The sequence below is a fragment of the Pongo pygmaeus genome, chromosome 6 (genome assembly GCF_028885625.2).
Source record: "Pongo pygmaeus isolate AG05252 chromosome 6, NHGRI_mPonPyg2-v2.0_pri, whole genome shotgun sequence".
In the NCBI taxonomy this organism is placed as follows: Eukaryota; Metazoa; Chordata; class Mammalia; order Primates; family Hominidae; genus Pongo; species Pongo pygmaeus.
In genome coordinates this window covers 6,342,114-6,364,277 of record NC_072379.2, presented here as the reverse complement: position 1 = coordinate 6,364,277, position 22,164 = coordinate 6,342,114, and the positions used below count along the sequence as shown (strand labels likewise).

Genomic DNA, 22,164 nt, shown 5'->3' with positions numbered 1-22,164 from the left:
TGTATTAAATACAGTTTTCCCCACTCCATCTCCTGATGCAGGACCAGTGAATTATAAGTGTATCACAGTTTGATAGCATATCCATATTAAAAATAAAATCACAGTATGATTGTGTCTGTAACTAGAAACTCGAAGGGACCAAGCAGACAACGGAGACTCCAGTATCAGTGAAGACAAGAGACGCTGTATCAAAAAGTGTTGTGTAATAGAAACATACTGTCGGCTTTACAAATCATGTCTGGGTTATACATTCATAATGTAAATACTCATCATAACTGGGAAATTGATTGGAACAGTTCCACAAAGTTCAAAAACAGAACTTGTCTATAAAATACATCTTCAAATCTTGAATACAACTAAAATAAGCAAATTAGTTTCTAGTATCAGACATTACAGAAAACAGACTGCTCTCCAAAGTCTAGGTGAGAGCTTGTGAGTTTTTAAATAAGTCTTTAAATTAAATATACACACTGTCAGTTTGTACTTTTGACAATTCCATGGTCTCCCGGTTGGTCTTGCACCAGATGTCTAACTTGGAGGAACATTACATGAAATACAAGTAATCGACCTGAGTCTGTAATTAAGCAGCATTTGAGATGTTCTATTCCAGGGCATTATTTCAATGGGATTTATATACACGGTATTTTACAATGGTCAGCAGTGGTAGAAAGTGTTTGTCCATTCGGAATAAGGGTAATTAAGAAAAGGTAAAAACTAAAAAAAAAGTTCTCCATGGTAAAATCTGTACAGTATTTACTAAAGAAGCACCACGCAGATTGGAACAGAGTTATTGTCTATCTTTATAATTTAAGCTGGGCTGGGGATGGCTTCTGTTGAATGCGTTGAATCTGAAAGACAAGAGGCGCAGGGTTAGTGAGTTGGAGGCAGGCAGCGGCGCGTAGGGCTTATTCCCGGACGCCCTGCCAGCTGCTCCCGAAGGCTGGGGAAGCTCTTCCTTGAGGAGATCACTGCCTTCCTGAGTGGAAATGAGGGAATTGGTGGTGCGGGCAGCTCAGCCAGGGAGGCGCCATCTGCTGGGCCCGGCCACCGCTGGGCCCGGCCACCACCAGCCCCAGATGCCTCCTCCACCTCCATCCTCACAGCCCTTCACTCAGGAAGTTTAGCTCCTTAATTAGGGTTGGGCCTCTCCCTTGAGGACACATTGATAAAGCCTGTTAATTAACGGCCAATTAATCCACAGACTCTTCACTTGGAAATTCATTTTAAATTCCTCTTGCTGACTACATGTGACAGACACATTTGGACAAAGTTTCCTTTCAAGGGAAAAATGGTTCACTGTCCCCTCTAGCTCCACAAGGGTCAGGTATGAAACCAGTGACTCCCAGGACCGCTGTGTGAAGTGACCCAACAAAGCCCCACAGCTCCGAGGTCGTGATCTGCCGCCCGGCCCTGGGCCACCTTCCTATGGTTTTGTATGGTGGCTGCTGGGTGGGTGCTAGCTCCAGCTCAGTGCTACCTCGGGGCGCAGACAGCAGCACGGGACGGGGTGGGCGAGGGAGCAAGGCTCCGCTCTCCTGAGTGAGGTGCCTGTGCTGGGGACCGGGCCTCTCCCTTCCCAGATGTTTATCAAAGGCCCGTGGGCTCTGCCACTGTGAGACGGGTTGGCTTTTCCCAGTGAGGCACAAGGGAACAGGGTGACTCTGCGTGCATGAGGGATGCAAGTCTTCCCCAGCCAGTAACGCAAAGGTGACGAGGTGGAGGGTCTAGATCTGTCACCAAGCGCGTGGCCTGGGTCTGGGCTGGCTGGGAACCTGCCGGGGCCTCTCCATGGCTCTGCCAACTCCTATGAGCCCAGCCCCCAGGCAGAGCCGCAGAATTAAAACTCCTCTGCCTGCGTCCCCTCAGCGCCACCACAAACAATGAGGTAACAGACAGGAAAGCAGCTTACCATAACTAGTGAATTTTTTGTTTTGAGGCTGAGTTTTCAATCACCTAGAAAGCAAAGGTCAGGAAAGAGATTTTAATGATGGTTGCAAAATCGCCAGTGCCTCTGCTGTGTGTGTGCATTAAGTGGCTATCTATGGTCAGAGTCACTGCGGTTCCCTGTGAGCGCCTGAGGCCACTCCCCAGCGAGGTGAGCACGGATGTCCCAGCACTCAGCTGCTGCTCCCAGGGTTTTACTGATATCAAAGGGTTTACGTGATGACTGAGGGCTCCATCCAACCCACGCGCAGCCTGATGTTAGAACAGATCTCAGGCCCAAGAACTGAACTGGGCGGAACAGAGCCAGAGAAGGAGTTTGAAAGAGAAAGACAAGGGGCCGAAGTCCAGGGTAGAGGGGGACCTGCAGGACCACAGGACGCTGGGTGAGGCGGGGCTGGGCAGCGGCCTTCTCAGAAGGACAAGAAAGGCTCCTCAGTCTGCTCGCAGCAGAAGTGCCAGCTGCAAACCCTGTCATCAGTGTAGTGGGACGGGGACGGAAACGCAGGGCCACCACACAGACACATGCCTGACCACAGCACCCAAGACACAAGGCAAACAAGATCACGTTCAACCTCCTTCCCACTGGACCAGCTGCCTCGGGGGCCATCACTGTCTCCCAGCAGCCCCAGCTGGGAGCCCACGATCCTGGGAGCCCGCACCACACTCAGAATGAGCCCATCCACTGCATCCTCGGATCCTCGGGTACCAAGCAGCCCTCATGAATCTCCTTCCCCGATTCGCTGAAATGGGAACGCAAAACCAATTCTGAAATGTCCAGAACGTCTACAAGGCCCGCAGGCTCCCCGTCCTCGCCGGCTCCCCGTCCTCATCAGCAGTGCTGGTGCCTGTCCTCATCTCCGGCTGTTTCCCCAGCACTCCACGGGCAAATGTCCCCCATGGGGCCCACCCCGCAACCCCCAGCTCTCTTTCACACACTCTAAGGACCGTTTACCCCTCAATCAACAATGCATGCTGGCTCTGGGCTGCTGGGAGGGACAGGCCTTCCCCAGAACACACAGCTCCACCAAACCTACGACACAGCCGAGAAGCAAAAGGCCTCAGGGCAGCCCTGATGATTCGTCAAAAGCCCCTTGGGAGGAGGGGATGCGCTTCATACGTGAACACAAACAACGGGTGTCCAGGCAGGGGTGACAAACCTTTTCTGTCAAGGGGCAATAATAAACATTTTCTGCTTTGCGAGCCACACGGTCCCTGCCCTGCCGCAGCCACTCACCTCTGCCAGGCAGCGACAGCGAAGCCGCCAGACAGCGTGCGAACGCGCCTGGCTGCGCCCCAATCAAGCCACAGACACTGCGGTCTGAATTTCACATCATCTTCATGTGAAACGCATTGTTCTTCTTTAGGATTATTTCCAACCACTTAAAAAGGTTAAAACCATTCTTAACTCCAAGTTCATACAAAGCCAGGTAACTGGCCGAAGCTGGCCCCAGGGCTGCAGTTTGCCAGCCTCTGCTCTAAGTCCACTGACTCGAGTGACATTCGCTTCTAACAGGCTCACAGCTCCTCTCCAGGGCCAGCGGTCACCAGACACCAATGGGAGAGGAAGTGGGGGGGGCTGCCTCAAGTGCAGTCAGAGCACAGCGTGTGGCCACATGATGGAGACACAGCCCCACAGGGCAGAAGAGAATCTAGGACACCTGGCAGCGGCAGCCAGGGGTCTGCCACATGGAGGCCTCTGCAGCGTCACTCAAGCAGAGGCCTCTGCAGTGTCACTCAAGCAGAGGCCAGTGCCCACGCTTCTAATGACCCAAGCAAGCAAATCAGTACCGAGCGTCAGGGTACACTCAGAATGCTATAGGTTTAACAATTCGGGAGAGTAACGTATACGCTGCAAAAGCATTTCTATCAAAAATGTTCTCGAGACCATCCTGGCTAACAAGAGTTCTCGAGACCATCCTGGCTAACACGGTGAAACACTGTCTCTACTAAAAACACAAAATTTAGCCGGGCGTGGTGGCAGGCACCTGTAGTCCCAGCTACTCGGGAGGCTGAGGCAGGAGAATGGCACGAACCCGGGAGGCAGAGGTTGCAGTGAGCCGAGATCGCCGCCACTGCACTCCAGCCTGGGCAACAGAGCAAGACTCCATTTCAAAAAATAAATAAATAAATAAAATAAAATAAAACAAAACCAAGAGTTCTGGTCCTTTGCAAGGCAGTCAGATGCCCAGAGCTGTACGTTCCAGGGCTTTGGTGACACAGGTAGTGCTGCCCTCAGTCCTGTGTCACTTAGGCCTTCAATAAACGCTAAGGGCTTGGTGCTAAGAAGCCAAACTGTACAACGGAACCACACTGCAGGGATGAGCACTGAGGCTGGACCAGGCAGGGCAGGGGTGCTCTGAGTAACTGTGCCCTCTGATGCCACCTGAGGTTTTCTTTCGATGTGTTAATCACCTTTGCAAAGAAAATGTATTAAGAAATAGTTTCTATCTTCTTAATTCCAAGTATCTCCTCTTACCCTGGCCATACTCAAAGAGACGACACCTGTCATCCCTGCTTTCCATCCGTAAGTGTTTCGTTTTCTCACGGAAAGGTCCGACGCCTTCCAGAGGCGGGCCACCAGAGAGAGGAAAGCCACCCTGGGCTCTCCGGAACTGGGCGACAGTCTCCAAGCTTGCGACCCTGGGTAAGTGCAGTTCTGAATCTTTAACAAAGTCCTCTGATTTTCTTGAATGTCTCTTCTTTTTCTTCTTCTTTTTTTTGTGTCTGTGGAGGTCAGCGTCAGAGCACACTGCTGAGAGGTCTGAGTCCTGCTGATGCCTGCGGAAGGAAAAGCCAGAATTCAAACCCCTAAAACACCAAACCACCAGCAGCAGACCCTAGAGCTTGGCCTTTCCACCCATTCACTAAGAACATTCACTGTGCAAACAGGCACAATTCTTATCTAATTAACCATGTAGGCCAGGCATGGTGGCGCACACCTGTAGTCCCAGCTACTCGGGAGGCTGAGGTGGGAGGATCACTCGAGCCCAGGAGGTTGAGGCTGCAGTGAGCTACGACTGCAACACCGCACTCCAGCCTGGGCAACAGAGCAAGACCCTGTCTCAAAAATTTAACAAGTTTGCCTTCACTGTAATGACTGTTTCAGTCCAGGGCCATAAATTCACCAACTTTAGCTCCATCCTGAACAGCCCCACCTCTGCTTCAGCTTTCTCAGGAACTAAGGTTGTTGGACAAACACTGCAGGGAGGATTCTGCTAGCTTTTCCCAAAACCAGTAGTTACTTGAAGGGAAAGGAAATACTAAGCCTCCTTCCCTCCCATGTGCCTGAGACACCTGGCAGCAATATTATTTTTCCCTCAAATAACCACTGCCTATTTTCCATATGGCTTTTGGTAATCTTTCCCAGGGTTTCAATTTCAAGAGATGTCAACTAAAATTACTAATTCTGTTCCTGCTCATCCATCTCATCATGGATAAGTCATTTTCAAGACAATCACCAACCAATTTAGCTTTTTAAAAATACAAAAACAGGCCAGGTGAGGTGGCTCAGGCCTTTGATCCCAGTGCTTTGGGATCGCTTGAGTCTAGGGGTTTGAGAACAACGTGGGCAGCATAGCGAGATCCTGTCTTTACAAAAATAAAAAATTAGCTGAGGGTGGTAGCACACGCCTGTAGTCCCGGCTACTCCAGAGGCTGAGGGCTGAAGCAGAAATATCATTTGAGCCCAGGAGGTCAAGGCTGCAGTGAGTTATGATGGCATCACTGCACTCCAGCCTGGGTGACAGAGCAACACCCTGTCTCTTAAAAAATACAGAAACAAATTTCCCAGTTGGATTTCAAGTTGAAAAATGGAGACAAAAACAAAGGCCGAGGAAACAAAGATGTCTCAGATGCCTACGCTGGGCAGGCAGGCAGGCACAAGAGAAGCGCGCCTCCTGTTGTCTGCCTACCTCACAGCCACTGAATTTCAGGAAAATACAACAGATACGAAAACATAACTACATCTGACAAGAATATTAACACCAATTCTAAGGTCAAAGACTCCCAATTTTTCATCGATGGAACACTGTATGCTTACTCTTGGAAGAGTTATAAAGCATTCACCAAAAATGGCGCTATCATTTTGAAAAAAAAGGTTGTTAAGCATTTAACGACACCATGAAATAAAGATACAGCTTAAAAGCAGGGCAAATTTTTACAAATCTGTAAAAATAGTGAAATCTCAAAACCTACAGAAATGAAAGACACAAATCAGACGGATACAACTGTGGCCTGGCTGGTCACTTGTTCCTGAGTCGTGTGAGAAGGGACAGACCCCATTGCTGACAGCAGCGCCAGGGCCTCGGGGAGCACAAGGCCCCAGGCTCACCTGGAGTCGCGGTCTCGGTGTTTGTCTTTGGATTTCTTTTTCTTCTTTGATTTTTTGTGCTTCTTCGCTTTAGGCTCTTCTAGAGGATCCTTCTGTTCGCTCCTCCGGGCTTTCTTTTCGACATGACTGTCACTGTTCTCCACACTGTCGCGTCTCCGTTTCCGGGACTTTCCATTTTCGTGTTCGTGAAACCGATCAGAGAGATTACAGTTGTCTGCGGCTACAAGTGCAGTTCTGTCGTGGGAGAAGCGGTCGGGGTGCGGGGCGAGAGCGTGGGGCGCGCCTGCGCGGGGGCTGCTGGGGCGGTGCCGCTCCCTCTCCCGGGCCGGCTCGCAGCCCCTACGGCCCCGGTTGTAGTCCTTGTGCGGCCGCTCGTGCAGCCCGGCCCGCTCGTGCTCGCGGCCGCCGTGGAAGGACTTCCAGTCCCGGGCAGCATACGGGGCGGCGTACCTGTCATGGTAGTACCGGCACCTGTCCCAGCGCGGCCTGTCGGGGTAGAACTTCTCCCGGCCCCAGCCATGCTCGCCCTCGGTGTAGTGGTGTCTGACCCAGTCCGGCTCCGCCCCGCTCCGGTGTCGGGAGTGGTGGTGACTGTACCTGCCCAGAGAGCGGCGCTCGCCGGGGCTGAGCCTGTCGCCGTGGCCGGGGTGGTGCTCCGGGGCGTGGCGATCCTGGCGGTCGCGCTCCCGGGGGCAGGTGCGGCGCCGCCGGTGACGGTGGCCCTCAGTCTTGCTCCTGCTCTCTCTGGCGGGCTCCCCGCTGGACGAGCGCTCTCTCCGGCTGCGGTAGTGGCCTCGGTCCACCTTTCTGAGGCTGCCGATTTTCTCCTTTGCTGGAGAAGGGCCTGGGGCTTTCGGCGCCGCGGCGTCCTCGACCATCTCGCCCGGGCTAGGCTCAGCGTCCCCTTCTGGGTGACCGGCCGGGGCCACGTCCAGCACAGGAGCCGGCGGCTCCTCTGCGGCCTCGGGCACGCCCGAGCTCTGGGATGGGTCCTGAGCGTCCCAGGCGTGGTCCCCGCTGGGGTGAACAACGAGTGGCTGCTGGCAGGGCTCCTCCGACTGCGCAGGCGGAGCCGGACTCAACCCCTCCGGGGCTTCCGTCAACGCCGAGTCCCGCGGGCCCTCCGCGATCATCCCCTTTGCGTCCTGGGACAGCGGGCTCGCGTCGCCTGTTAAGCTCCCGGGATCACACAGGTCAGGGAGTGCTGTGTCCCCCGCGATGTCCTGGCCGGCGCTGGGCGGAGGCTCCTCGGAGGCGGCTGCCATGGCCTCCCAGGCGCCTTCTTTGGTAGCGGGGGTGCCGGGATCGGGGGGCGGCGGAGCCTTCTTGCTGCTGCTGAGGCTGGCGGCCGCATCTGGCTCCTCCAGGGATTCGGCGGCGGGGCTGCCAGGCTGGGGCTCGGCGTCGCGGTCCTCGGGAGGGCCCCTCTCTGCTCCAGGTGCACTGCAGTCCCCAAACAAACACACCAGTTAGCGTGGGCTTGACAGGCTCATGTCATTACATTACAGGGACAAATACTTCAAAACGTTCACTTGCTATTTCGTCTCTTTAAATACATCTCGCTGAATTCAGCCCAATATTAGGCTAGTACTCCTATCTCTGGAAACTCCCAATTTTCTCTTTCCCTTATTAAATAAAAATAAAATGTTATATCATGAAGCCCAGCTCCTAGCCTATTTTTCAAAACAATAATCCTACAGTTCTAGGCTCTTCCTGTTTCTGGATATCCCTCTAGTTCTTTCAATTCCTCTATTTTTTTGTTTGTTTTGTTTTTTGAGGGACAGAGTCCCACTCTGTTGCCCAGGCTGGAGGGCAGTGGTGTGATCTCAGCTCCCTGAGACCTCCATCTCCCGGGTGCAAGCGATTCTCCTGACCCAGCTTCCCAGGTAGCTGGGATTACAGGTGCCCACCACCACGCCCAGCTAATATTTGTATTTTTAGTAGAGATGGGGTTTCACTATACCTTGGCCAAGCAGGTCTGCAACTCCTGACCTCGTGATCCGCCCGCCTCAGCCTCCCAAAGTGCTGGGATTACAGGCGTGAGCCACCGCGCCTGGCCGCAATTCCTCTAGTTCTTCCTAATAACTAAGACTAAAGAAAAAAAGTCCAGTGATGACAGGGCCTCCTCCTTTCCTCTGGACTCCCTTTCTCTGATTTCTCTTGGACCCTCAAAGGTAGAGCGGCCACCTCCAAACACAGCCAGCAGCTCCTCCAATTACTGACAAATTGTGAGGAATCAGAGGCTTTAGCAAAACGTTCTGTAGTAAATTAACTTTGTCCTTTGATTCCCGGAGAGCTTTCGCTATATCCTCAGGGTTAATAATGAAAGCTGCTGTGGCCTGGGCTTGTCTGCACAGCCGCCCACCTCACCCTCATGCTACCTTGCCTAGCTAAGGCCAGAGTCCCCTGGCCGAGGGAGCGAGTGTCCAAGCTGGCCTATCCTTAGGTTGGGAATGAGTGTTCCCTGCCCACAGGGTTCGCCCCATTCCGGTTTAATATCTAAGCCCTCCTAACAGGGGGCCTCAGTGAGGGCACTCCCACCCGCCGGGGGCCATTCTGGGGTTGCCACAGTGATGGGAGCCCCACCAGCACGAACAGCACCCCCACAGGTGAGTGAGTGCCAACGACCGTGCGGGTAAAAACTACAGGTGTGTCACTGGCATGGTTTTCACAGACACTGACGTTTCCAGGAAGGCACCTAAGCATATAAATCTAGAGTCGCTCATGCTGTGATTTGATCAGAACTTTACCAGAAGTTGTTCGCCATGAGAACATGACTTCCTGATGAGGAACCCGCGCCTGGCACCGAGTATGGTGACATCCGGCTGCACTCTGAGCTGTCACTCACAGCCAACCTGTGCAGAGATGCAAGCACCGCCTGCACACAGCCTCTCGCCACGGGGCCGTCCTGCCTGCTTCTTTGCGTGGTGAAGCCACTGAGACTGCATGACAAATTCCTTTCCTCTTACTCTTGACTAACATTACATTTACATTCTTGACTAACATTACATGACCTTTGTTTTTTAATTGTGGGGCAGGTTTTATTATCTATAATTTCAGAATCCTTGAAGGGCCTTTACAAAGTACAGTCGTGTACCTCATACATACGGTCAACAATAGACCACACATGATGGCGGTCCACAAGATCACAACAGAGCTGAACACTCTCGTCACTGTAACAGTCCAAGGGCAACACATGACTGGTGAGTGTGGTGATGCTGGTGCCAACAAACCCACTGCACTGCCAGTCCCATGGAAGTCTAGCACGTACAATTAGTACATAATACCTGACAATGGCAATAAACGACTCTGCTGGCCGAGCACGGTGGCTCACGCCTGGAATCCCAGCACTTTGAGAGGCCACAGCGGGTGGATGAGTTGAGGTCAGGAGTTTGAGACCAGCCTGACCAACATGGTGAAACCCTGTCTCTACTAAAAATACAAAAAAAAAATTAGCTGGGTGGGGTGGCGCATGCCTGTAGTCCCAGCTACTCAGGAGGTTGAGTCAGGAGAATCGCTTGAACCTGGGAGGCAGAGGCTGCAGTGAGCTGAGATCTCGCCACTGCACTCCAGCCTGGGTGACAGAGAGAGACTCCATCTCAAAAACAAAAAAAATGACTGTTACTGGCGTATGTATTTACTAACCATACCTTTTATGATTATTTTAGAGTGTGCTCCTTCCTCTCACAAAACCTAACCTAACTGTAGAACAGCCTCAGGCAGGTCCTTCAGGAGGTCTCCAGGAGGAGGCACTGTTGTCACAGGAGATGACAGCTCCATGGGTGTTACTGCCCCTCGAGACCTTCCCGTGGGGCAGGATGTGGAGGTGGAAGTCAATGATACAGATGACACCAACCCTGTGACCCTGGGCTAATGTGTGTGTTTGTGTCTTCACAAAAAAAGTTTTAAAATTTAAAAGTAGAAAAAACCATCAATATGGATATAAAGAACTTATTTTTGTAGCTGGGTGTGGTGGTGCGTGCCTGTAGACCCAGCTACTCAGGAGGCTGAGGCAGGAGAATTGCTTGAACCCAGGAGGCGGAGGCTGCAGTGAGCTGAGATCGCACCACTGTACTCGAGCCTGGTGACACAGCGAGACTCCGTCTCAAACAAACAAACAAACAAAAAAAGAAGTTATTTTTGTACAGCTATATAATGTTTGTGTTTTAAGCTAAGTGTTATTACAAAAGAGTCAAACAGTTTAAAATTAAAAGTTTATAAAGTAAAAAAGTTACAGTAAGCTAAGGTGTGTTTACTATTGAAGAAATCAATTTTTTTTAACAAATTGAGTGTAGCCAAAGTGTGCAGTGTTTCTAGAGTCTACAGTAGTGTACTGTCCCAGGCCTCCACATTCACTCAGCACTCACTCACTGGCTCACCCAGAGCACTCTCCAGTCCTGCCAGCTCCATTCATGGTAAGTGCCCTGTACAGGTGTGCCAGTTTTCCTCTTATACCATATTTTTACTGTCCCTTTTCTATGTTTAGACACACAAATACCACTGTGTTACAGCTGCCTGCGGGATCCAGTGCAGTCACAGGCTGCGCAGTTTTGTGGCCTAGGAGCCGCTGGCCACACCATCTAGGTCTGTGTGACACACTGTGGTGCTGGCATGACAACCACATCCCCAAACGATGCATTTCTCAGAATGCATCCCTGTTGTGGACGGACAGATGACTGTATGTGCTTCCTGACAGGACTGAGAGCCCTGTCCTAGACCCTCAGCACACCCTCACATCATCATTCCTCATGAGAAAGATGAAATGAGATGGCACTTGAAGGCACGCCAGTAACACTGCTAACCAGGGAGAGGTGGCCACGCAGGAGGAGAAATCGCATGGTGAGTACATCAAGTTTCCGTGGACTCGGTCCTGTATGCCACATTTTTTCTTTACTCTTCTAAAAGGCAAGTTAATAAATCCTATACATTATAATTCAAATCATTCTAGGATTCAAAATGTTCACTATTAAAATTTCTACAGCATTCAAATACACATTCGGAGGCTACTGGATTTCCTACTATGCTGCCACATGTGCCTCAGATTTACTCTTACGTTACCTCGTTTCATCCGTCGAGCCTTTCAGTTTGTTGCTAAGCTTGAAGGTCTCTAAGATTTTGTCTTCTGGGAGAGACGGCAAAGGAGCAGGCATCAACTGCAATAAAAACAAAAATATTTCAGCTTCAGTCGCCAGCTCCATGCCTCCTGAAATCCAGCCAAGGGAACCGCCACGAACGAGGCTGAAGACCCTGACGTGCACTCACCTTTCCAGGAAGACCGTTTGCCTTAGCAAACGGATTTTCTGAGTGCAGGGCAGGCTGGCCTTGGCAGCTGGCACCATCAGGCGGCAGGCCATTTTCTTTTGGGTCACTGTCGCTGTCTGCACTATTAGCACCGTTTAGGGTCACGGGTTCTTGGAGCTCGTGCGGAGAGGCCTCCTCATCTTCGGCATCTTGGCCCGGAGAGTGGGAGCTCACAATCGTACCAATCCCATTCTCCTTGCCCAGCCCCTTCGACTCCTCATCAGAGTCCTCAGAGGACTCGGCGCCATAGGGGACCAGCATGCTGGAGTTCAGCTTGGATTTGCCATTCATCACAGGCTGGGAGCAGGATTCACTGCGGGGGATCGGTTTTGTTACTTTACTAGAAACTGACATCGTAGATGCATTCGAGGTAGACTGTACTGCAGAATTGGTAATGGTAGAAGAGGGAACGGGCTTGGTAGCGTTCTCCAAAGAATTGCTATGAAGGTTAGGCTGAGACTGACACTGGCGAACAGGCAACTTGTTGTGAATACTGATTGTAATTTTTTGTTTCTTAGGATGTTCTGGGATCACTGAGGACCTATTAACTGACCAGTTTTGGACAGAAGCTGAAGCATTAACAGGACTAGCCCTGTTGACACTGGAATTCCCGTTAGGACTCGACATGGAACTGCTTGGCGTGTCTTTCAATGGTCCAGTCCCATTTAAGTGAGGTGGATTCTGGAAGTAAGCAAAGCACAGCTGGTCAGAGCTCCAGAAACATGGTCACACAAACAGAACCCATTTTGGCTGATGGGTCCTTCCCATTTTGCTTTTTTTTTTCAGGACTAACAAGTTTCATACACCTGGAAATGTTCTCTGTTTTTCTCAATCCCTCCTACCTGCGCATACTTTCCACAGGCCCTAGTTTCCTGGCAATAAATCAACAAACAGGACATACATGTTTCACAGAATACAATCCTCAGACCAAACTCTTTCTGTTCCAGATCTGATGGAAATCAGCAGGCCCTGTGGCATGGAGTCACACACTTGCTCTCTGGCTGGGTTCCTGGGAGCTTGCCGCTGCAGAGTGCCAGGAAGGGGGAATCACCCTGGCCTCAGAGCAAAGGAGACGGTCACGTGGGCGGAGAGTAGGGGCTGCTTCAGCCGCTGCTCACTCAGCCATGACCCCCACCACTGCCCCACAATGTCTCCACATTCTCCTCATGCAGTAATACATTCGCTGCAGGTTCCCACCATGGCTGCTGCATCCCCATGGAGGCGCAGGCTTGAAAGCCAGTTAACAGATCATGTGTGGCCTTCACAGTGCCTTCTCAAATACCTGAATTAGCTGCCATCTTAACACTGGAAAGCTTCATGGTAAAAACAAAAACAGTCTTTGGAAAAGCAATGCCAACCACCCCTTCCTACAGGGCACATGCCCTCCTGTTTGCCAGAGTCCTGATGTCACCCTGGAGCAGAGCCCAATAGGGGAGCCCGCTGGGCATTTGATGTGTGACTCTGTTATACCTCAAATACTGCCTGATGTCCATAGAATAAAGCATGCAGCTAGACAGTGTATGTGATCATCCAAAACAAACTCAAGCTGAAAAGCTGTGAAGATGCCACAGCGCAGATGAGGCCCCCACTCTGGAGTCCTGTGTTCCTTGTGACACTAGCTCACTACTGTTCGCCCCGACAGGACCAACAGGAGTAAAATCAAACCCAGGGGGAGAGCAGACAGAAACACCACACCCCTGAAACGACTAAATGGACCTAACAAACGTGTTCTTGTAAACAGATCGCTCTCCTGCAGTCTGACAGGAATTAAGAATCTCCAAGTGTTTAACCCTTTGAGCAGAATGGAAGTCCAGAGGGGACCTAAAATTTAAAGGTGCTGACACCCAGGCTTTCCTCTTTGCTCCCCATTGGTGAGGTTTGCTGTATATTTTGGGGTTTTTTTTTGGGGGGGTTATTTTGGAGACAGGGTCTCACTCTGTTGCCCAGGCTGGAGTGCAGTGGTGCGATCTCAGCTCACTGCAACCTCTGCCTCCTGGGCTCAAGTGATCCTCCTGCCTCAGCCTCCTGAGCAGCTGGGACCATAGCACACACCATCATACCTGGCTGATTTTTATTTTTTGTGGAGACAGGGTTTCATCTTGTTACCCAGGGTGGTCTCAAACTACTGAGCTCAAGTGATCCACCTGTCTCGGCCTCCCAAAGTGCTGGGATTACAAGCGTGAGCCACTGCGCCCGACCATTTTCTGTATATTTGAAATACTGTATAAGAGGGTTTGATTAAACTGTGAGAAGAAATTCAGATGTATTTGAGGACACAGCAACCACTACAATTCAACTTGAGAGTTTGAAGTTACATTTTAAAAATTAACATAAAAATGTTCTTCTCCCTAAGGACTGTTACCTTTATCATGTGAGAGGGAAGCTGTGGTCCAATAAAGCCTGGCGCAGCCTGTTTGTTCGTGACAACCCGCTGACTGATGACGGGGCGGGGAGAGGACTGGCCGGGGCTATGGGTGGGATGAGTAAGGTCACCTCCATTTTTCACATCATGGGACCTGGAGACAAGGAGAGAGATACTTAGGGTGACACAGGACACCTCCTTAGGAGAGATTCATTTACAAAGTCAACAGCATTTAACCCCTCAGGCAGAAAACTGATTAAAAAAATAGCATGTTTATGCTACACAGTATGGAGCTATACACATCCTCTCCTTCAGGCTAATATCAGGCACTCAGATCAGGAGACAACAAGGATAACTGGGTAAATGATGTTCTTTAAACTGTGTTTTCTGAAGATGCTGTTTCATCTGAAAGGTATTTCTTTTCTGTTTATTTATATTTTCCTTTTTTTGAGACAGGGTCTTGCTGCGTCGCCCAGGCTGGACTGCAGAGGAACAGCCATTGCTCACTGTGGCCTTGCCCTCCTGCCTCAGCCTCCTGAGTAGCTGGGACCACAGACATGCACCACCACGCCTGGATCTTTTTTTTATTTTCTGTAGAAATGGGGTCTCGCTTTGTTGCCCAGGCTTATATTTTTCTAATTATAAATATATGCCACTGTAGAAAATCTAGTGTCCAAAAAAGTTAGAAACAAAATCCTACCCCTCAACTTGGCCTGAGGCCTCCTCTGATCATCATCTGTGCTTCAGCCCAACTGCCGAAATCCAATGCCAGTGTTTAATATTTCAATGTGCAGACATGAGCATTCTGCCAGCTGGACATTTGAGAATACTCTTAATTTTCAGCTATCAAACATTTTTTCCAAAAATGGAGCGAGTGAGTGAGTGAAAAGCGTATGCAGCCACAACAGGACAGAGCTGGGTGTGGGTGCTGGCCCTGACCTGGAAGGCGACTGACCTGTGCTCCAGGTTGGGAGGTGCTGGCTGTGACCACGCCAGGTGCTCAGAGGCCCCTTCCCGAGGTCTCCACTCATTGTCCTGTGGCTGCTGGCCCACTCCATTGCTGCCCGCAGCAGAAGCCCACCCTCGTCAGCTACCACCTCTCCCTGCAGCTGCACCTTCAGTGCTCACGGCCACAGAGTGCGATGCGGAGCAAACTCATCATCCCACTCAGACACTACCTTTCTTACTCTCCAGGCACACGGCAGAGTTGATGGTTTTTGGTTTTTTTTTTGAGACAGTCTTGCTCTGTCACTCAGGCTGGAATGCAGTGGCTCAATCATGGCTTACTGCAGCCTCAGCCTCCCCAGGATCAAGTAATCCTCCCACCTCAACTTTCCGAGCAGATAAGACCACAGGCCCACAACACCACGCCTGGCTAATTTTTTCGTATTTTGTAGAGATGTGGCCTCACTATGTTGCCCAGGCTGGTCGGTCTTGAACTCCTGGGCTCAAATGATCCTTCCATCTTGGCCGCCCAAAGTGCTAGGATTATAGGCGTGAGGCACCATGCCCAGGCTAGAGTTGATTTTTAAGGTGCTGGTTTTTTTTTTTTTTTTTAAAAACACTGAATATTGAATTCAAATATGTTGATAAGACAAGAAGAAATGACATACCAGAAAATTTGGCAATTTGTTTTCATGACAATACCTGATATAAAAGAGCACGTAGGCTTGTTGGCTGAGTACCGATCTAATGTCACTGGTAGATACAATGGAGTCATTCATTTGATACCAGAGGCCATTGCTAGCCTATAAGCGAGAGCCAATAAAAGAGAGAGATTAGATTTAATTAAATGTGGAACACAGTCAAGAGAAATATTTTTTTCTTTTCTTTTTTTTTGAGATGGAGTCTCACTCTGTCACCCAGGCTGGTGTGCAGTGGAGTGATCTTGCAATCTCCACCTCCTGGGTTCAAGCGATTCTCCTGCCTCAGTCTCCGGAGCAGCTGGAATTACTGGCAGGAACCACCACACGCAGATAATTTTTGTATTTTTAATAGAGGCGGGGTTTCACCATGTTGGCCAGGTTGGTCTCGAACTCCTGACCTCAAGTGATCCCCCAGCCTCACCCTCCCAAAGTGCAGGGATTACAGGAGTAAGCCACTGCGCCCGGCCAAGAGAAATATTTTTACAACGAGTATTCACATTTTAACTGTAAAAGTTCCACCTCTCCCTACCCCAAGAATGCTACTGCTGTCTTACAGCATGTATGTAACAATAGTTAATAGCAAATCTGCACAGCTTACTTTTATGTAGCAGAAGTAATGGCCAGCATGGCAATTAAAACCAGTGTGGACTAGCACTGCATACAAGACATAGACAATCGGCTCTCCGTTGGGTTGAGACATATATGGCCGAATATCGAGATACTCAGGGTATTTCACATCCTAGACAGAAATGGAAAAAGGAGAAACATTTCCAAGGGCACAGATCATTCCACATATTCAGGTAGAGGGTACTTAGAGCTTCCTAGGAGGGGAGACCTACAGAACACCTGAGCCCTGTGATATTCTAGCAAAAACCTAATGCATTTAAAAAACCTAGTGCATTTAGCCATCTTTTTTTTTTTTGAGATGGCGTGCCACTCTATCACCCAGGCTGGAGTGCACTGGCATGATCTCGGCTCACTGGAAGCTCCGCCTCCCAGGTTCAAGTGATTCTCCTGCCTCAGCCTCCCGAGTAGCTGGGATTACAGGTGCGCCACCACGCCCGGCTAATTTTTGTATTTTTAGTAGAGACAGGGGTTTCACCATCTTGGCTAGGCTGGTCTTGAACGCCTGACCTCGTGATCCACCCGCCTTGGCCTCCCAAAATGCAAGAATTACAGGCATGAGCCACTGCGCCTGGCCTAGCCACCTTTCAAAGGGCATGGTTAACCGGGACGATAGCTGAATCTAAGTGTATTTAAGGCCATCCTGCTGCATTTATTATTTTCTTTTAACAAGTCAGGATCTATATATTAAGTGAATTCTTCAAACCCATCAAAGGACAGAGTAACAAAATGACAACTCTGAACATTAATTTTTTTTTTTGGAGACAGAATCTGACTGTTGCCCAGGCTGGAGTGCAGTGGCACAATCTCGGCTCACTGCAACCTCTGCCTCCTAGGTTCAAGCGATTCTCCTGCCTCAGCCTCCCGAGTAGCTGGGATTACAAGTGCCTGCCACCACACCCAGCTAATTTTAGTATTTTTAGTAGAAACAGGGCTTTGCCACGTTTGCCAGAGTGGTCTCAAACTCCCGGCTTGAACTGATATGCCCGACTAGGCCTTCTAAAGTGCTGGGATTACGGGCATGAGCCACCACACTCGGCCGATTATTTAATTTTAATAATTCAGGAATGGATCGTTTATTTCTCTTGCATGCTATTTAGTTTTTGACCACTTTCAATCTTCAGAAAGTGGGAAGAAAATGGGAAAATTCAGTGTACTACCAATCAGAAAACAAACAAACAAGACAAAATGAAATTTGGTGAAAACTGGCAAAGTCTAGCAGGAAGTCCTCTTTGGATATCAGATTATACAGGCTCTCCCTGTATCCCCTCATAACCATGGGTACCAACAAAACAGACAATGAAGCCCAAATGTAGGTAGTAGTTAGCAATTTTGTCATGAGAAAGTCGAGTCCTTAATCCTTAATAGCTACAGACATGTTAAGCCTTGAAAGGCTCGACATAAAAGATGATTAATGACATCATCCACATACCTTAGCAATTTTTCCACCAGTAAAATTTGCAAAACGTTTCAGAGAAAGTGTAAGAACATTAGAGGATCTATGGATAGTGAACCTCTTTGAAGCTGGAACCATCTTTTTACACCTTGAAATAAACAGAAACAAAAGTTTAAGAAGACGAATATATACACACAATTTTTGGTATTTTGGTCTTTCTTGTTATTACTCTCAAACATTCCACATTAAGATTCCAAAAAGGACACTGGATGAGAACCACCAGCCTTCAACCAACAGTGAAAATATTAACATTAAAAATACAGGGGGAAACTGCTTAATTAGCATGAAAGGAAAGGAAGTTAGGACAATTCTGAAAAACCAAGCCGCGCAAGCCACCAATAATGTTAAAATTAGGTTAACACAACTTTCTCTCAATTCGAAAAGAAACTGAAAAACGAACATGTTCAGACTGGTATAATTATGTGAAAATATGTCTTAAATTCATCTAATTTAAAAATAATAATGATTATTATATGACAAGAAAGCCCTAACCAGAAACAAAAGGAATAAAAATAAATATTAGAAATGTCTGTGGAATTTAAAACAAAGGCAAAATCCCTCTGGTCTTGAAGATTTGACAATAAAAAAAATTACTTCTATTACCTGACCACAAAGTGGAAATCTACTTAAAAACATACAAAAGAGCTTTCTTAAAATAGGCACTCTTGACTTCATGGGGAAACATATTAATGAATAATCAAAATTAGAGTTTTCCAGCAAATGCTATCCCAAACCCTGGGAACCTACCCTAAGAGAAGGAGCCTCGCTATCCCAGAAGAAAGTGACTCCCCACCCGACGGCAGCCCTCTTATCATAAGAAAGTCAATGAAAACGCTATTTGGCAGACAGTGGGTGCCCAGCCACACCTGAAGCAGCACTGCCATGGGGCGCAAAGACAATTTTACCTCTCTCCTCCCACCAAATCTGCCCAATAATGTTATGCCCCAGGCTTTCACGGGCACAGAGCTGCGCGTCTTGCAGAAGTGCACACATCAAGACACTCCAGGCTCTCGCCTTTGGACGACAGGGACCCAGTGTCTTCCCAGAGGGTATCAGAAACTCAAGCAACCTAGACACACCAAACTTTCTCAAACCAAGCCTGCCGGCCATCCCCACTGGAGCAGCCAGCATCAAGAACCAAGTCACCACCCAACGTACTTGCTGCACTTGTATGAGTTTTCTCCATCAAGCTGTTCCGGCTTCACAAACTGCTCCAATGCCTTGTTAACACTCTGAGCAGCCTGGGAAGAGAAGAGGCACAGACACCACATCACCACACACCGTCACTTGTGTTTGGGTCTTGCTCTGCCACCCAGGCTGAAGTACAGTGGCACAATCACAGCTCATTGCAGCCTCGACCTCCTGGGCTCAAGCAATCCTCTCACCTCAGCCTCCCGAGCAGCTAAGACCACAGGAATGGCCAGCATGCCCAGCTAAATTTTTCATTTTTTTTGTAGAGACAGGGGTCTCACTATATTCCCCCAGGCTGGTCTCAAACTCCTGGGCTCAACCAATCCTCCCACCTTGGCCTCCCAAACTGTTAGGGTTACAGGTATGAGCTATCATGCCCAGCCGTGCCTCTTATTTTTTAAAAGAAACAACAGAAGACTCAAAGATATAAAAGCAAATGAGAATTTTTATGTAAAAAGAAAATTTTCCGGGCAGGCGCGGTGGCTCACGCCTGTAATTCCAGCACGTTGGGAGGCCAAGGCAGGCAGATCATGAGGTCAGGAGATCCAGACCATCCTGGCTAACATGGTGAAACCCCGTCTCTACTAAAAATACAAAAAATTAGCAGGGCACAGTGGCACGCACTTGTAGTCCCAGCTACTTGGGAGGCTGAGGCAGAAGAATCGCCTGAACCCAGGAGGTGGAGGTTGCAGTGAGCCGAGATCGAGCCACTGCACTCTAGCCTGGGCGACAGAGCAAGACTCCGTCTCAAAAAAAAAAAAAAGAAAGAAGATTTTCCTTTAGTAGTATGATGTTCACTTTTATACATCTACATACCAAATTATATCCCCTCCCATTTAAAAATGAGCAGATTAAAGTGAACAAAAATATAGAGGATGCTCACTGCAGCAATACATAAAACCGGAAGCAAACCAAATATCCACCAGCAAGGAATTCGGCATAGGAATTACGGTCTATCCATTTACTGCACCACACACTGCCCAGAGAGCACACTCACACAGAAAGGTCTCAACAGAATTATATGAAACAGTGAGTGGCCAGACGGACATCAGACACAATCCCATTTATATAAAAAGTGAACAATACGTTCTGGAGCAGTACATATCAAACTGTTAAAAATAATGCATTCAAAGGGATAGCATTTTACATATATCTGCAATGTTACTCATTTTTATCATAAGCATGTATTACATCTGTAATCAGAAAAATGCAAGCTCAAAAACAACAAAAAAAATAGGAATTCAGAAAACGCAAGAGGCAGGCTGGGCGCAGGGCTGTAGTCCCAGCTACTAGGGAGGCTGAGACAGGACAAATGCTTGAACCCTGGAGGCAGAGGTTGCAGTGAGCTGATATTGTGCTACTGCACTCCAGCCTGGGCAATGGAGCAAGACTCCATCTCAAAAAAAAAAAAAAATAATAATAATAATAATAATAATAACCATCTGTATTTGGCTAACATAGAAAATCTAGTTTTATTAAGATATTAAATGAAAATTCAGGCCGGGTGCGGTGGCTCACGCCTGTAATCCCAGCACTTTGGGAGGTGGGCAGATCACGAGGTCAAGAGTTCAAGACCATCCTGGCCAATAGGTGAAACCCCATCTCTACTAAAAATACAAAAATTAGCTGGGCACGGTAGCACATGCACCTATAGTCCAGCTACTCGGGAGGCTGAGGCAGAAGAATTGCTTGAACCCGGGAGGCGGAGGTTGCAGTGAGCCAAGATCGCGCCACTGCACTCCAGCCTGGGCGACAGAGTGCAATTCCATCCCAAAAAAAAAAAGAAAGAAAAAGAAAATTCAAAGAGTAATAAAAAAAACTTTTAAAAGCTTTCTTATGATGCTTACTACAAAGCTTGAATAATCCCTCCAAATGAAATCTTAGCATACTGAATTTTTCAATTTATATTCTCTAACAAGTAGTCTAAATTATACATGAACTATAGTTATATAAAATGACTTATTTTAAAAATGTAATTACTCCCATAATTATGAAATTTACCTTTATCTCCAATGTTATATCAAGATATGGATCAAAAGTATCTGAAACGCCCTTGCAATTTAAACATTTGACTGAAATAAAAATAAAATGAAAAGATGAGCAAAGTATAATCATTACAGCAACATCAACTACTGAAATGACAAAATACAATTTTGAAATTTAAAATTTTTAACTGTAATTTTTCTATCAATTGAACAAAAAAAAGTTTTAAATTAATACTACTCATAATATGGGTGAAAAGCATAATGAATTTGGCCCCTCATATACTATTGGTTAGAATCAAAACTGGTATAACCTTTTAGAAGGACAACCTGACAGAATTAAAATTTACAATACACACTCCCTGTGATCCAGAAATTCTAATACTAAGAATTCATCCTACATATACATTTTTACCCAGACATAAAGCATGTGTGCACGGATGCTCCATGAACAACAACAAAACACAAACAACCTAAATCCCATCAATAGGGGACTAAAATAAATGGAACACTACTCCAACTGTCGAAGGCTGTTAGGCCTGTGTGCTGAAATGTAAAAGACTGCTAATACGAAGAGACAAATAGAAGCAGTGCACACAGTATGCTCCCAGTTTATTCACGCAAAGGAAACTACCAGGAGGATTTACTACAACCTGGCACCCAGGTTGCCTTTGGGTAAAAGGAATGAGAATCTGGGCTGGAGAGGAAGTACTTTTCCTTCCTTCCTAGTAGGACTAACCCTGTCCTACCATTACCATTTTTTAACCACATGTGTGTATCATTTTATCAACTTATAAGCAAAAGCTTACCTCTAGATCTTAGGTATCCTCCAAATATCTGACAAACAAGAGTGGTGGCCTGGGTGTGTCTGTCTAATCTGAAAAACATTGAACAGTGACATGAAAGAAGAGCTCTGCAAAAACTCCAGATGCTGTGACCAGATTTCAAACACACGGGAGCTCACAAAAGATCAAGAATTCAAATAGGACAGCCATGGAAAATAAAAGGATGGCACGTGTGGCAGCCCAAGAGCATCCCTGCCTGGCCAGAACACAGGGAGGTCTGGGAGTGGCGGGAGGAGATGCAGAGCTATGGGAGCTGTGTCTGTCAGGAAGGGACTCGGGAAGCAAGGCAGGAGTCTGGTCCTGAAGCAGGAAGACGGCAGCCTCCGGGCGCTGCGGCCTGTGTGGGAGGAAAGGGAGCGGAGGCGGAAAAGGCAGAGAGTCTTCCTCCGACCCAAGTCTGTCACCACCCAGACAATGGAGGCCTAGACAGGGCGGTGCCAGGGCAGGGAGAATGCAGAGGGAGATCTACCAGGTGTGCTCCGA

General features: G+C 48.4%; 1 protein-coding gene across 6 annotated transcripts in view; it reads right to left on the bottom strand.

Moving 5' to 3' along the window:
* Positions 1-186: 186 nt before the first annotated feature.
* USP42 (ubiquitin specific peptidase 42) overlaps positions 187-22,164 on the bottom strand; it is an 82,418-nt gene continuing 60,440 nt past the window's right edge. For 5 of the 6 annotated variants that reach the window (XM_063668083.1, XM_054496127.2, XM_063668084.1 and 2 more), the window contains 12 exons: positions 21,646-21,713; positions 20,856-20,926; positions 18,822-18,904; positions 17,640-17,751; positions 16,182-16,322; positions 15,585-15,685; positions 13,938-14,091; positions 11,537-12,256; positions 11,333-11,427; positions 6,275-7,717; positions 4,421-4,722; positions 187-848 (listed from right to left, as the gene is read on the bottom strand). In XM_063668083.1, the coding sequence (XP_063524153.1) occupies positions 808-848; positions 4,421-4,722; positions 6,275-7,717; positions 11,333-11,427; positions 11,537-12,256; positions 13,938-14,091; positions 15,585-15,685; positions 16,182-16,322; positions 17,640-17,751; positions 18,822-18,904; positions 20,856-20,926; positions 21,646-21,713 (3,331 nt within the window). In that variant the 3' untranslated portion in view covers positions 187-807. Of the gene's footprint in view, positions 849-1,909; positions 1,954-4,420; positions 4,723-6,274; positions 7,718-11,332; positions 11,428-11,536; positions 12,257-13,937; positions 14,092-15,584; positions 15,686-16,181; positions 16,323-17,639; positions 17,752-18,821; positions 18,905-20,855; positions 20,927-21,645; positions 21,714-22,164 lie in introns of those variants that run through there. The other variant, XM_054496128.2, reaches the window with a different exon arrangement.